Source organism: Oryx dammah, unplaced genomic scaffold, assembly GCF_014754425.2.
Source record: "Oryx dammah isolate SB20612 unplaced genomic scaffold, SCBI_Odam_1.1 HiC_scaffold_25, whole genome shotgun sequence".
NCBI lineage: Eukaryota > Metazoa > Chordata > Mammalia > Artiodactyla > Bovidae > Oryx > Oryx dammah.
Genome location: NW_024070209.1, coordinates 99,749,625 through 99,765,323, shown reverse-complemented (window position 1 = coordinate 99,765,323; position 15,699 = coordinate 99,749,625). Strand labels below are relative to the sequence as shown.

Genomic DNA, 15,699 nt, shown 5'->3' with positions numbered 1-15,699 from the left:
TTCAGCCAGTCGTCCACGCTGCGCAACCACGTGCGCGTGGGCACGTGCGCGTGCGGCGCGGGCAGCGCGGGCGAGTGGGCCTGCAGCGCGGCGCTGGGCGGCCGGTGGCGCGCGCTCTTCTGGTGGGCGCGCAGGCCGGCCAGCTGGGAGTAGGCGCTCTGGCACACCTGGCACTTGTAGGGGCGCTCGCCCGTGTGCAGGCGCACGTGGTTGCGCAGCGTGGACGACTGGCTGAAGCGGCGGTTGCAAAAGCGGCAAACGAAGGGCTTGTCCAGCGTGTGGATGCGCATGTGCGAGCGCAGGTTGCTGCGCGAGTTGAAGCCGCGGTGGCAGATGACGCAGCGCATGCGGCCCGCGGTGCCCGCCGCCGAGTCCGCGGGGTGGAAGTCCTCTGGCCGCGCGGGCAGGGTCCGGGTGGGGTCAGGCGGGAAGGAGGAGAAAGAGAGAGCAGCCTCGTTAGCATCCCCAAGGCCGGCGGCTCGACACCACGCCCCCTACCCGTACGCCTCCCCAAGGGGCGCCCTCCCGGGGCTCAGCCGCCTTGGATCATCGATCCGTCGGGGTGACCGCTCCGCAGACTGATTTGGGGCGCTGCACAGGGGGTGGGAAGGGGCAGCGAGCACCCTGACCTGGCATCCGTTAGGAGTTGGACTCCAGACCCATGCTGCGAGATCTCGGGGACTTAGTGACTTAGCCTCTCGGGGAAGCCTCAAGTTTCTCATCCAGTACAGTGAGAACCTACGTGAAGGCAGGGCACCGAAAGCCAGGTGCTTTGTGACAAGCTGGAGGGATGAGGTGGGGAGGGAGGTGGGGAGGGATGGAGGGGACACATGGATGCCCTGTGGCCCATTCATGTTGATGTAAGGCAAAAACCATCACAGTACTGTTAAGTAATTATCCTCCGATTAAAATAAATAAGTTAATTTTGAAAAATAAGTTTTTTAAAAATGGGAACCTACTAGGACCTCACGGGGATTACACACAGCTACACCTGAGTGCGTGTGCACGCTCAGTTCTCAGTCGTGTCAGACTCTTTGTGACCCCATGGACTGTAATCCGCCAGGCTCCTCTGTCTATGGTATTTTCCAGGCAAGAATACTGAAGTGAGTTGCCATTTCCTCCTCCAGGGGGTCTTCCTGAGATGATCACAAAAAAAGCTGACATCTTTAAAGGCTATTCTGTACAGAGCACTTTACCTGCCTAAGCCTGGACTTAGGAAGTACCAAGCTTATAGTAACCGTCCATAAATGGTAGTAACTGTTATAACTACTCCTCTTCCCCGCCTCAAACCTTTCATTAATTTATCCCACATTTATTTACTGAGTGCCATCTATGTACCTGGTGGCCATGATGGTGGCCTTGATGGTAAAGAATCTGCCTGTAATGCAGAAGACCTGGGTTCAATCCCTGGGTTGGGAAGATCCCTTGGAGAAGAGAATGGCAACCCACTCCAGTATTCTTGCTTGGAAAATTCCATGGACAAAGGAGTCTGGTGGGGACAGTCCATGGGGTTGCAAAGAGTTGGGTTTGACTGGGCAACTCACTTTTTCAACTATGTACCAGTGAAATGTACCTCACTTTTCTCATCCCCAAAATGAAAGTAATGATGACATCGTTATCATTACTTATCACAGCAAAAAGTTGCTATGAGGATCAGAAAAAATGGTTTGTGAAGCATTAGAGCAAGGGCTGGATAGACAGTAGTTCCTGAGCCTCAGAGTCATCCTTTAAAAATAAAAATGACCAAATATCACAAAGGTTTTATGAGGACCCAAGTGGGATGATACCTGTAAAAGGTTTAGCCCAATACTTGGCAGGAAATAGGTCTTGAACAAATGGTCTCTACCATGACGATCAGTGCTGCCCCCCCCGGCCCCCACCGCCCGACAAGCACACACACGTGCACACACGCTGCTCAGCATTCATTCAACAGATGCACGCTGAGCACCTACTCTGTGCCAGGTCCAGCACCATGGACAGAGCTGGGAGGGCGCTTAGACATCATCTTGCCCAACAAACATCCTTCTTTTAGAGGTAGGGAAACCGAGCGCAGAGCCATTTCCCAAGATTGCACAGCAGAACTGGAATTCAATCCAGTGTCCTTACTGCCTGGCCCCTTGCTCCTCTGCCACACCCTGCTTCTCCCTCCACCCAATCTGCCCCCAGACAGTCTATTTTGTCCAGAATCAGAACTGTCTTCCATCCATGCCTGGACCATGGCAGTGGCTCCAGGGGCATCAGCCTCCTTAAACCAGGAAGTACCATGTGCTTGACGCTGCTGGAGGCGGAACCAAGGTCCCCAGAGGCCAGGAGATTCCCTGGCACACACACACACACCGCTCCTCACTCTCTCACTCTCTGTGGGTCCGTTGGCATTGTGGGCTCATGGGGACTACCTACCATGCTTGTTTTTCTTCTGCTCCTCCTCCAGTCCGGGCACACCAGGGATCCCCAGGAAGGTGTTGTGTGAATTTCCATACCACACCAGCAGCTCCTGGTCTGGAGGGATCATCTGTAGGGAAGGAGGCAAGAGAAAGTCAGGGAGGCGGCAGCCCCCTGCCCACCCCGCCAGGGGAGGATGTCCTCTCACAGCCAGGAGGAGCTGTCCTAGCTCCCACCATGGATATGTGGATACAGTCGCAGCCCCAAGAGAGCCATGCTGGGGTCCCTTTCTACCAGGCTATCTCCCAACAAGCTTCACAGACACGGGAGGCCCTGGGATGCTCCGCCCCTCTGCTTCACTCTGCCCAGGCTTCTCACCGTCTCATCCTGGCTCTGCTGCTGGGACCAGAACTGTCTCCTGGCTGCTCTTCCAAACTGACAACGATGGGATGGAAACCATGCTTCAAGCAGAAATAACTGAAGAAGGAAAGCTAGAAACCTTGTAATTTCTCTCCGAGGGGAACCAGAGCCAACCAGCCCTCAGGTCTGCAGGGCTAAGCCAGGCATCCCCAAGGAGCATGGGCTGCAGGGCGCCCTCTGGTTCTCAGTTACACCCTGCCTGATGGTGTTCTGGAAACATCTCTCAACCAGCGCACCCAGGAGGCAGCACCACATCACATACACTTCTCTCCCCGTCACAGGGCTCTGTATGACTCCCTGCAAATGGCTAAAAAAGAAGCATTCAGATCAATGAACGCTTCTGCCTCCAGACATACCAGGGCACCCAGCCTTAAATGGGATCTGTCTCGTCATGTCATAGGCCTGTGGTACAGCTTCCCAGGTGGCTCAGAGGTAAAGAATCTGCCTGCAATACAGGAGACGAGAGTTCAATCCCTGGGTCGGGAAGATCCTCTGGAGGAGGAAATGGCACCCCACTCCAGTATTCTTGCCTGGAGAATTCCATGGATAGAGGGGCCTAGTGGTCTATAGCCTATGGTTTGCAGAAGTGTCGGATATAACTTGGGAACTAAACAACGATAGTCTATGGCAGAGGACTCCACAGTGACGGAGCTCTGCTGCTCCCAGGGGAGGACCTGCCGTCGGGAGGGCTCTGCAGTGACAATCCAGGGAGGCTGCGGAAGGCTCACGCCTGAGGTGGTGCTGACCCCTTCCTCTGGGACATCCCAGGGGCCTGCCACCCCTCTGGTGGCAGCCAGTTACTCAAGGTGAAGAACCCTCAGGTCCCAGCCAGCTAGAGCAAAGGCGAGAGGGCAAGGCCCATCACCTCCTGAGGCCTGGACCCCAGAGGAGTGACTTTGGCACCCACTCTGGGGGTCACTCTCTGATCGGCCCAGAGCAAGGTGGACCCCCCCCCCAGGCAACAGCTGGGTTGTTTTCCTAGTGGGTCCTTTTTGGTTTTTTGGCTGCATCACATGGCATGTGGGATCTTAGTTCCTGGATCAGGAATTGAACCCATGCCCCCTGCAGTGAGAGCTCAAAGTCTTAAGCACTGGGCCACCAGGGAAGTCCCTGGGTGAGTCCTCTTTTAGTTGAAGTGAATACAAAAAAATCACACAGGACTCCATGTAGGCTGTCTGAAATCACCCTAGAATGGAGCCTTCTCCTTGGCTTCCAGGGTCACAGAGAAAGCCCCTACCTCTTCCCTTTGGTTCTGGCCTGCAGACCCCTGCCAATCACAGAATCGTTCTGCTCGCCACACCTGCGTTCCTCTGGTCTAAGCCAGGAAGAACCTCAGACCATCAGAGCCAGCTCTGCCCTACCCTGCAGAGGAGGGAAGCAGGGAGAGGAGGGGGTGGAAGAAACAAAGTTCCAGGGGGCCTAGGCGATGTCCGTCCTCTGATGACTCAGCCTGAGGTCCCCATGCCCCTTTCCAACAGACCCCACAGCCCTTGGGGTGTCATGGCAAGCCACATGGTCAGTGAGTGACAAGGAGCCTGGCAGAGGGTGCCACGCCCACTCAGATTGAAATGAAATGAAGTCGCTCAGTCATGTCCGACTCTTTACGACCCCATGGACTGTAGCCTATCAGGTTCCTCCGTCCATGGGATTTTCCAGGCAAGAGTGCTGGAGTGGATTGCCTTTTCCTTCTCCAGGGGATCTTCCCGACCCAGGAATCGAACCCGGGTCTCCCGCATTTCGGGCAGACGCTTTAGTGTCTGAGCCCACATGGTCAGTGAGTGACAAGGAGCCTGGCAGAGGGTGCCACACCCGCTCAGATTGATGGGGTTTAAATATGGAAAGATCAAATGTAGTCTCAGAAGCCAAGGGAAATTAGGCCATGCCTAAAAGCAGATAAATGAGAATCTGGCTCTGCAGCAAGAGTCCTCATGGCCTCTGATCATTCACAGGCTCAGCCACTGTCGAGGAGGCCAGCAGGTCAGAGCTGGAGGCCCTGCTGGAAAAGCTGAGAGAGGTTCGGTGAACCCCTTAGAAAAGAGGGTGATGGAGTAAAGTATTCAGGATAAATTCACTGTGAAGGAAGCTGCTGAGAGATGGTGCTGGTGGGCCTTCAGTCCCTGGGTCCCTGGGTGACCTTAAGTGAGCACTCGGCCTTCCTAAGCTTGTCTCCTCAAATGAGGGGGGTGGGGAGCATGATCTCTGAGGTCCCCCCAATTCTAAGACTCTGTCAATCACCTCTGATATTGTCCCAGCCCCTGGCTTCAATGTTCAGACGACACCAGGTCTTTGTACACCACGGTTCTTCTAAAGTGACCAGTTGTCTGCTCCAGCTGTCCAGCTGTCTATACATGCCTCTTCCTTCAGGAGATGGTATTGCCAAGGGCTCCAGCTCAGGCGCTGGGGCCACACAGGTCGGGGTCCGCTTGGGCTCCCCGCCTGCTGACCGTGGCCCTTGGGCAAGCGGCCTTCTGTCACTGGTCCTCACTTCCCCAACTGTGAAACAGTGACTGCACCCTGCTGGACATCCACCTCTGGGGCATTGGGTCCCCCAGTGACCGCACCCTGCTGGACACCCACCTCTGGGGCGTTGGGTCCCCCAGTTGTCCCCACAGAGCCTGCAGTGTGCCGAGGCGGGCCCAGGATGCCTGTGGCTCTGCCTTCAGTGACCATCAAAAGCACAGGCTGGGGAATTCCTCAGTGGTCCAGTGGTTAGGACTTGGCGCTTTCCCTGCCGAGGGCCAGGTTCAATCTTTGGCTGGAGAATTAAGATCCCGCATGCCATGAGGCAGAACAACAAAAAAAAGCAAAGGCTGGCCCACGTGCCCCCAGGACACCAATACCACGCTGGTGCCACTGTGTGCTGGCCCCATCTGCCCTGAGCGGGAGGGGAAAGCCCAGAGGTGGGGTGAGAGGGGGTCTCTGAAAACTGCATTGCCATCTCCAGACTTGCAGTCCGGGAGTCAAATACCTAAGTCAACACCGGCCTTTTCATTTGAACTGACAGTGACAACCATTTCAAAATATAAAACAAATATAACAGTGACAGCAATCATGGTGATGAAGGAGGAGCCAAGAACATCTGGAAATGCACGGATTCTGAGGATTGTTATTCAAAATGGTGCTTGGGGATAATGGTTTTAAAACAAGAGCTTTAATACTGACTGTTTTGAGTCATTCATTTACGGACACGTTTTTCAAATGGACGAAAATTAATTTTACTCCTGGATTTTAAAAATTAAAACAGTGACACAGACACAAAGGAGCATATTGGGAAAAGTAATTCTCCCACCCAAGGTGCCTAGACACAATTTCTGGTTTTCTGCGAATCTTTCCTCAGGTGAGTTTGTCATTTTGAGACCTTTTTTTTTTTTTTTTAATGTTGATTAAAATTGACTTATATCTTCTACAGACTGCATCCAATGTTTTAAGAATTAATGAGCACATATTATGTTTATACAAAAAGAATATATATATTTAAATTAATTAATTTAGCTGTGCCGGGTCTTAGTCGTAACAGGAGGGACTTTTTTATTTTTATTTTTTTCAGTTGCAGCATGTGGGATCTAGTTCCCTAACCAGGGATCGAACCGGGGCACCCTGCATTGGGAGCGTGGAGTCTTAGCCACTGGACCACCAGGGAAGTCCCACAAAAAGAACAGTTTTTAAAGAAAGAAAATCTATTAAAAAGAACCTGCTAGAATTGATAATGACACACATCCCCAGACAGCAAGAAGTTTCCAGTTTGGGGGAGAATGGATACATGTGTATATATGGCTGAGTCCCTTCGCTGTTCACCTGAAACTATCACAACATTGTTAATCGGGGTACCCCGCTACAAAATTAAATATGTTTAAAAATAAAGTAATCAGAACTGATGACATGAGAGTAATTGAGGTTATCCCGGTCAAGAAAAAAAAAAAGAAACGTCCAGTTATCAAAGCAGCACCGGGGAAGGCAGCCTCACCTCTTGGAGACCAGGCACTGAAGGTTCTCTCTACCCATCAGAGCTCCGGGAAATAAGCGGCAGCTCCTGGCCTGGACCTCTGGCCTCTGCCTGCTCCCAGTGGCCCCAGAGATGGAGACCAGGAGAGCCCAAGAACCGGCAGCCTGTTCCCTGAGAGCCTAGTACCACTGGCCGGAGGCTCCCGGATGCTGGTCGCCTGAGAGCAAAGAACAGCCACGGTCCTCTGCAGGGACCCCCAGTGCCCTCAGTAGCCCTATTTCTCCTTTTTTTTTTGAAGAGGTGCCCACCGCACGGCATGTAGAGTCTTAGTCTCCCGACCAGGAATCGAACCCACACCCCTCCGGCCACAGTGGAAGTGTGATGTGTTAACCCTTGGACTGCCTGGGAAGACCTTAGCCCCATTTCTTTCCAGTCAACGCTCTGGCCTGGCCCAGCCGGGGCTCTCCACCGGGGCTCAGAGAATGAGAATCAGCTGCTTGCTCACTTTTCTGGAGAGCCGAGAGTAACTCGGGACACACAATAAACAAAGCAGTTCCCAAGGAGACGAACGCCACACCATAAAGTTCGTATCATCGAGACTCTGGGTGAATTTCAGAGCCTGACTCTTTAGTTGACACGTGTGCTTCTTCACGTTCCCTGTCAGCCCAGAAGTTTTGTCCTGACCCATTTCTGAATTTTTACTATCAGTTGAAAATGTGTAGGGGTTTGGGTTTGTTTTCCTAATATAAATTCATGTCACAACATGGAACATGCTCCCCGGAGGCTCTGATGCCCCCTGCCCCCGCCCCCGGCAGTACAGAAACCCTCGTCCAGAAGGACCTCGGTGTCATCTGGACGAATATCAATTTCCATTGTACCGCAGATGTCCTGACACACCAATTAATAGAGTTCCAGCAAATAGATATTGGTCAGGGAGGTCCCATGGCGCAGTGACCAAGGGCTCTGCTCGGGGATCAGACAAATTCAAACCACAGCTCAACAGCCTCCCAAGATCCTCCTGAACCTCAGTTTCATCATCATTAAAATGGGGATAAGGAAAGCCCCAGGCTGAGGGGATGAAAGTTGCGAATATCCTTAGCGTGGTGCTGGCACATGGAGCTGCTCCACGGATGGTAGCATCATTAATGATGCTTATTATTAATAATCAAAGTCCCTTAACTGCACCCACCAGTGAGCAAGGTTGAAAGGAAAATAGAGCCTGTCCTCACAGAAAAAGAAAGATGGAGAGATGGAGCTGTTGGGCTCTAGGGAGAGAAGAAGTTCAATAGCCTGGAACGAGAAGAAAAGTCGCAAACAAGGAAAGAGCCCACATTTCAGGGCACAGTCCTACGCCAAAACATTGGGCGAGGAAAGCCTGAGAAGTTTCTTCCCAGTTCCCAAATCCAAAATTTGCATAAAGTATTCCTAAATACTTTACTTGTATTGAATTTGGGGGTCAAATTTCTTTCTTCGCAGGGCAGCCGATTTTATTTATCGCTTTTGTTTTCCTGGGAGAAACAGGTCTGTGTGTCCACTTTCGAGCCAGCTCCCATCACCCAGAGAAAGACGTATGCATTAACATGTAGTGCCTATGTGCCACGTGCTGGGCAGTTTCTAGAAATGTCATTTTAGGCACCTGAGGTTACAGTAAATTCTTCCGTGGTAGAAGACAGCAAAGGGAGGAGGGTCCTAGTATAACATGCCGGCAAATCCAGCCAGATACCAAATCCACCTGGACCAGCTGGCCCCAGAAACCCATCACCCTCGTCTCCATTTGGCCAGCCTTCCTTTTGAATTTATAGAAAATTTCAGAGCCACATTAGTATATTCTGCTTATTTTATGAAGATGCTTCTTTCCATTTTTTTCTTTTCTTTCTTTTTTTTTTTTGCAAGAAACGGGTTACTGTTATGAAATAAACATAGCAGTTCTGGGTGACGGGAAGATTAAGAAAACAGGTCATGGCACAGACCCTTCTTGGCTCCCTCACACAAACACAGGACAAACAGCCCCCATACTGCAGAGGCGTCTGGGGGAGTGGCCTGGGGGCAGCAAGAATTTCTTCCGGCCAAGCCCTGCTGCATGGCAGTCAGTCACACACACCCAGACGCACAGCTGGTCCGGTAAGTGGCATCTGACGTTTTGGCACATCACTTTAAGAAAACTACCACCACCAAAAAAAAAAAAAGTGTCCAACATCACTTGTTTAAAGTAAAATGGGTGATATTTTGTGTTTTCTTATCCCTCACTCCAGCACTCGGCTTGCTAATTCTGTAGAAGCAGGGATAGCCAAATTGGTGATATCCACTAATCTAGATCATATCCAGGAGGATATATTTTCCTAATCTTCTTTCTTCAATGTTTAAAATGTATTTTATTCTGTTTTGTCTTTTGGTCGCTCCGAGTGGTGGCTTTTGGGATCTCAGTTCCCCGACCAGGGACAGAACCCAGGCCCTCAGCAATGAAAGGGCTGAGGCCTAACTACTGGACCACTAGGAAATTCCCTTCTTTTTTTCAATTTTAATTCCCTGTCAAATGTAGATGACTTTTAAAAATCTGATAATCTTAGATTCCTCCGTGGAGACACACATCTTAGCCACCTTGCCCTCTGACTCTGAATTTCTGTACAAATGTCTGTTACTATTTCCTGACTCTGCTCAGCACTCAGCCAGTGACCTGAACAGTGAGATGAGAGTCCTGTCTCCATAACTGATGCTGTTGGGAGTCCTTTGCTAAAATCACATCGGCATCCTTACCCTGTGTGTGTGCGCGTGTGTGTATATGAGTGTGCGTATCTCTCCGTGGGAGGGATGGAATGAGTGTGTGTCCCCCATCTCATCTGTTTCAGGGTAGCCAAGGAGCAGTGCACAGATGTTAAGGATACATGTGAGGCCGAGCAGGTGAGAGGGGGTGCTCTCTGCCAGAAGTGGGGTTCAGCCACACATGAGGCCAATCCTAGGGTTGGCTTTTCTCCCATAAGAAGCACCTCCACCCTCAGCCTGGGTTCGGATCAGTCCTGTCTTTACTCTACCCCGTCTCATCCAAACTTCAGTCCAAGAACTGCTCACCTTCCTTTTTTTTTGCGCAGCAGGGCGTGTAGGATCTCAGTACTGAGACAGGGATCAAACCTGGGCCTGGCATTGAAAGCGCCGAGCCCTAACCCCTGGACCTCCAGGGCATTCCCAACCTCTCTTTACCCTTCCTGCTCCTCCTCGGGTCCAGCCCTCATTGGAACATACTTCCTGGCCACACCAGGGCCCAAGCAAAGGCCATTCTGTTGCCACCCCTGGGAGATTCCCTGGGGTTTTGTTATTAAGCGACAACTGTCCAGTGCCCCTTCAGAGCCTTAGAAAGATGTGAGGCTCTGATTTGCAGGAAGAAAATGGACTAAAGGAAGGGGGAGTCATTCAGAACACCCCCGAACTCAGCCAAACCCAGCCCCACCCCAAGAGGCACCGTGCCTCTTTCCACAAGCATGGGGTCCAGAAGACTGTGGGGGCACGATCCCCCCCGCCCCTCCACCCCCTCACAGCACTTGCTGCCAACCTGCCATGGGGAGGTGGGGCTGCTAGCCCCCATCCTGGGCCAGACACTGAGCAAATTTTCTGCCAAGGGACAAGGCCTTAAGGGTCCCAACAGCCTGGCTGCCTCAACTACCACCACTCATGCCATTATCCCCTCCCCAAATACCATGAGCCTGGCTGCCTCAACTACCACCACTCATGCCATTATCCCCTCCCCAAATACCATGAGCCTGGCTGCCTCTGCCCAGCATTTCATACCTCCTTTCCATCCCCCTTGAACCTCCTGCCCTGGGCCTGACCAGCTCTTCACCCTACCCCCACCCCCATCATGGGAAGTGATATCTATCTGCCTGCTATCTCGCTTTCTGTCTTGTCTGAGAAGCTTCACTCGCTCAGATATCAATGCTAACATCCCCCTACCCCCACCCCACTCCAATGCCCGTAAAAGCTCCTGAGTCTGCCAGTCTACCAAGTGAGACCCAGTAAACTGCAGATGATCACAGAAGCCTTCCTCACAGATTAAACACACGAGGATTAAACGCGATCACGCTCATACCACATCTAGAAAAGCCTGACGCCTCCAGTGACGAGGCTGTGATAGCTGAGGCTAGAGTCGCGATCCACGCCATCCACACGTCACTGGTGGCCCATGCATGCAGGACGACGGGCAGTGCGCAGCCGAAACACTGCTGACTCAGTACCTCTCTCCCCACCAGATGCTTTCCCTGGACTGCTTTCTGATGACTCTGCATCTCTGTGGCTTCTCAATCCCAGGACCCCCTCAGCAGGTATCCCGGGACCTGGCTATTGAGGCACCCATGATGTTCACAATGGCGTACAGTCAAAGGTTCTGTCCTTTCTGATCTGCAGCAGGAAGCTTGCCCTGAAGGTCATGCTCCCGGAGACTATGATGTTCGGGCTTCAGTCCTCCAGCCTGGGCAGGGCCAGCTAGGCCAGCATCTTCCCCAGCACTCCCCTCTTGCTTCCACCGCAGTCCCTGGACACAACTGCCCTGCACCCCAGCCTGGCTGCTCCCCCACTGCCCCCTACACAATGATACACACACTCGCCTCAATGGCTTTGTAGAAGATGCTGGTGCCGATCTGGACCACCTCCAGGTTCTGCTCCTGCTCGTTACGGGCGCATTTGATGTAGGTCATCCAGCTTCGGTGGTCCTCCTGGCTGGCGTCGATGAAGTAGCGCACCGTGCCGTCCTCATTGAACACCTGGGCGCAGGTAAATCGGGGGCCGGATGAGGCAGGGCTGTGTGGTGTGTGCTGCCTGGGGCCAGGGCTAGGCCCCACACCAAGCACATCCGCACAGTGATTCTTTCCAGCCTCCCAGCACTCCCAGGAAGTGGGCACAGCTATTATCATCTCATCATCTTGGTTTTCCAGTGGAGGAAAGGAGGGCTCAGAGCAGTGTGGCGATTTGCCTGAGGCCGGCTGGCTGGAAGTGACCAATAGGGAGTCAGTCTCCAGGGTCCCACAGGTGCCTGCTGCCATGGCCTCCCCATCCCCGGATGAAGAGGGGTCTCCAGGAGATCACTGACCAAAACGGCATCCCCCCCAGCCAGCTCTCTGGGGAAGCAGTGGATAGCGCTGGCCAGGACCTCAGAGGGGGACACAGAGGGGCCTATAAAGGGAAGCCTGGCCCACTTGGGGACCTTGGCCTGGCCTCTCCTTGTGGGAGCCACCAAGAGTACTCCTACATCTCCTGGAGCCCAACTTCCTAACCCAGCAGCCAGTGGAGAAAGGAACTGCTGGCCCAGGCCTCCAGAGGTGTGGGAGGAGGTGAGGTTAGGAGAGGCCTTGGGGCATCCCCGTGGCCTTTCCCCCCACCACCCCTGCCACTCCTGTGACCACGTGCAGGATTTGTCCCACTCCTTGAGCATCTGCTAGGAGGGGGTCGTGGTGGAGCCTTGGGGAAGGGAGGGGAAATGACACTAGGGAGTGGGTGCATCAGCTGACCTCCTCCAAGTGAGAGCCCCAGGAGGCGGAAGTGCTCTGGACTGGCTTTATCCCAAGGTGGGGTGGGGGTGGGAGGTGCTTTGCTGGCATCTGGCACTGTTGTAGGGAGGGGAGACAGAAGTCCTTGGATGGAAGGTCACTTTCCTTCTCTAAAATGGGAATAATAATCCATTGGGCTGCTGAGACAATCTGGTGGAATGCAGGCCTGGTGCTCAGAAAGCGGACTCTGTGCCAGTTCAATGGCATTCGTGTCCGCTGTCATTGTTCCATCTGGTTTGAGAAGCTGACTCCCAGGGAGCACCCTCACCCTTCATCCTTCCTTCCAGCCATGATCACCCCAAGTCCAAGGCTGGCTCTGAGGGGCTCTCTTTTGCTGCTGCTGGAGTGAGGGGGAAAATGCAGGTGGCCGGGAGGTGGCTCCCAGGAATGGCTTCCCAGGTCTCTAGTGGGACTCTGGGCAAGGTACATGACTTCTCTGGGTCCCAGCGCTGCCCCACCCCAGCCCCGGAAGTGCTCCCCAAGGTTCACAGGAGGAGAGAGGCTTCGCCTTGTGATTTGGGGAAGAACCTCCAGACATCAGGCAAGGTGAAGGAATCGACCTCAGGGCCCAGTCACGGCCCAGCCCAAAGTGCCTACAGATTCCAGCAAGGGAAGAACCAGCAGTGGGTCAGGCAGGCCGCCGGGGCCCCACCCACACCCCACACCCCGCAGCCCACGCTGCTCTTCCCCTCACCCCCACGACCCGGAGACCCTGCCCACCTCCCACATGAGGTTGTTGTTCTTGCAGATGTCCACGTGCTCCGGAGCGATGACACGGCCAGTGAAGGGGCCCATCTCGGTGCCGGCCTTGATCCACGTCTTGGAGAAGATGCCAAGGCCCTCGCCGGGAATGGAGCTCTGCGCGATGATCACCTCAGCCGGCAGCACCAGGCTGGACAGCTTCTGAACCTCTGTGGCCACCAGGCAGGGGGACTGGATCAGAGCGGAAGGCAGGGAGGCCCGGCTCTCCCCCAAGACCCCGGCCCCTGGGGGTGGAGGCTCAGCAACCCGCGGAGCCTCCGAAAGCAAGAGGTGCCTTTGAGATTCATTTCTAGGAGAGTTTTGTGTTTGTTTTCGTTTGGGGTCTCTCCACGAATTCTCAGAACATCCACGACCGCCCTTCCCCTACACTTCGGCCAAGTTTAAGAACTGTGGGGCCGACGGCAGTTTAGGCCTTAACCAATGAGTAAACTGAGGCCCGCTCCCACGAGGAGGTGACGGCCCAACCAAGACTCTTTCGCCCGGCTCGGGTTCTGGGCGGTTCTCCCGTGGCTCCGCGCGCGCTGCGCTTTCCGGCACGGAGCGCAGGGCACTGTCGGAGGACCAGGGGCTCGGCCAGGGGCTCTGACTCCGCTTGGGGTGCGGAGAACCCCGCGCCCGCGGCGCTCAGACCGCGCTGGGAAAGGAAGTCGGGCTCTGAGGCGGAGGCGGCTAAAAAGAAAGGCGGACGACTGCGGCGGGCGGTATTTCACGCTTTCTGGGTGACCCTGGGCGCGCCCGGGTTCCCGGCGAGATCCGGTGGTGCCAGAGAGGGCAGTGCCCGGACCTAGGCCAGCCGCGAAGTCGCTTCTCCGGGTGGACAAGAGCCGGGGCGGCCCGCAACCCCCTGGGGGGGTCCTCCTGCCTTGGCCGGGCAGCCGGGGTGGGAGCGGAGAGGCGCACAGGGGCGGCCTTCATGTCTTACAAGGTTCCCCTCTAAGCTACCTGGGAAAATACCCGGCGAGCGGGCCGGCTGAAAGAGGGGGTTAAACGGTGTCCATTGCGGCGCGGCCGGCAATTTGTCACGCTGTTAAAGTGATCGCATTCATTCGGCTCCATTCGAAAGAAATTGCTAATTCTAAATTCATTAGCCCTGGAAGAATGCTGTAGCAGTAAATTGTAGCTCAATGCGGAGGGGACTTGTTTAAAAGGGGCCGAGGAATTCCCCTTGCAAAAAGGGGGGATTAGACGGTTGACATAGCGTGAATGGAAGTGGAATTAGTCTGCACGGTAAATTAAGAGAGGAACAGAAATCGTAAAGGGGGAAAAGGGGGCGACGCGCAGAGATGCCAGCGCCGGGGAAAGATATTGTTTGCGGGTTGATGAATGAGGAGTAAGAACTTGAGACATCTTAAAGAAAAGAAACTTTTCTCCCTCTCTCATTCTCTCCCTCGCTCTCTCTCCGCCGCTTTCTCTCCTGTCCGCCCTCCCTCCGCCCCCTCCCCAGCCCTCGCTGCCTTTTAAAGTTCTTGGTTTAAGTGGGAACTCTCGCGGGTCAAGCCCAAGTTAACTAAATGAATTTAAAACCCCTTCTTTTTGAGTCAACTGCTATTACACGCCTAGTAAGGCTTTAAATGCCGGGAACCCGCCGGCTCAAGGCGGGTGAGGGGCGGCTGGGGAAGCGCTGGGGCGGCGGGCCGACAGCCGGAGCGCCCACATCTCGGACTTCGAGCGGCGCGCGGTGGAGGCGCCCCCCAGCCCGGGCTTGGCTGCTTGCGCCCGGGCTCGGCTTACGGGAAACTGAGTCTCGGGCCGCGTGTGGAACTCCCGGATGGGCGCGAGCGGCTGCCACCGCCCTCTGGTCCCTGCCGCGGCCCGCGCATGTGGGCCCGGGAACCAGGGGGCTGCGGGGAGGGAGGGATGCGATCGGCCCCGACGGCGCGACTCACCGCCCGAGAAGGACTGCGCCAGGACCTCGGCGGTGAAGGCGGTCTTGGGGCTGGCGTGGTGGCTCTTGTCTTCGAAGAGCTGCTCGCCCAGCACGTTGCGCCAGCGGCCGTACAGGAAGCTGTGCAGGATGTCGGAGGTGATGACCTCGGCCAGCGCCAGCCCCGGCGCCTTCAGCCCGGTCTTGAGCACCAGGGCCTCCGCCGGGAGCACGGAGCCCATCATGGGCGGCCCGGGGCTCTCCGGCGCCGAGGACGAAGGGACGGACGGACGGACGGAGGGACGGCCCGGCCGAGGCGGGGGATGTGTTGGACGAGCTGGGGGGGAGCCCAGGAGCGGGAGAAGAGTTGTGATGGGGAAGGAAGAGGGACAGGAGGGAGCGGGAAGCGAGGGGGTGGCTGGGAGGGAAGTGAACGAGGGAGAGCGAGGAAGAAGGCAGAGGGAGACGAGAAATGTGCAGCGATGGCAGAGGCGGCGCGAAGGGCTGGAGAGCCAGGGGTGGAGGCGGAGGCGGGTGCGGGAAGGCGGGGGCGGGCGGTGCGGGGTGGGTGGGAGGCGGGTGGCTGCAGAGAAACGGGCGGCGAGGGGCTCTCCGCCGCGCGCTCGCCTCTCACACACCGGGCCCGGTCGGTCTTCCCCTTGGCAAAAAATCTCAGCGCCTTTATAGGAGCCGCAGTGACCCTCCTAATTGGTTATTAATGACCCCCTGACGTCGGAGGACAGACTTGTACCCGGCCCAGGCGCGAGGAGCCTTCGCCGCCAGAGCTCAAGGGGCGG

At 55.2% G+C, this 15,699-nt stretch overlaps 1 protein-coding gene across 1 annotated transcript in view; it reads right to left on the bottom strand.

Annotated features, from left to right (window-relative positions):
- The window catches only part of PRDM12 (PR/SET domain 12), a 16,907-nt gene extending 1,760 nt beyond the window's left edge, over positions 1 to 15,147 (bottom strand). The window contains exons 1-5 of the mRNA XM_040225730.1: positions 14,925 to 15,147; positions 12,997 to 13,187; positions 11,338 to 11,493; positions 2,401 to 2,512; positions 45 to 391 (exon numbers count right to left, since the gene is read on the bottom strand). Coding sequence (XP_040081664.1) covers positions 45 to 391; positions 2,401 to 2,512; positions 11,338 to 11,493; positions 12,997 to 13,187; positions 14,925 to 15,147 — 1,029 coding nt within the window. The remainder of the gene's footprint in view (positions 1 to 44; positions 392 to 2,400; positions 2,513 to 11,337; positions 11,494 to 12,996; positions 13,188 to 14,924) is intronic.
- Between the last annotated feature and the right edge of the window lie 552 nt (positions 15,148 to 15,699).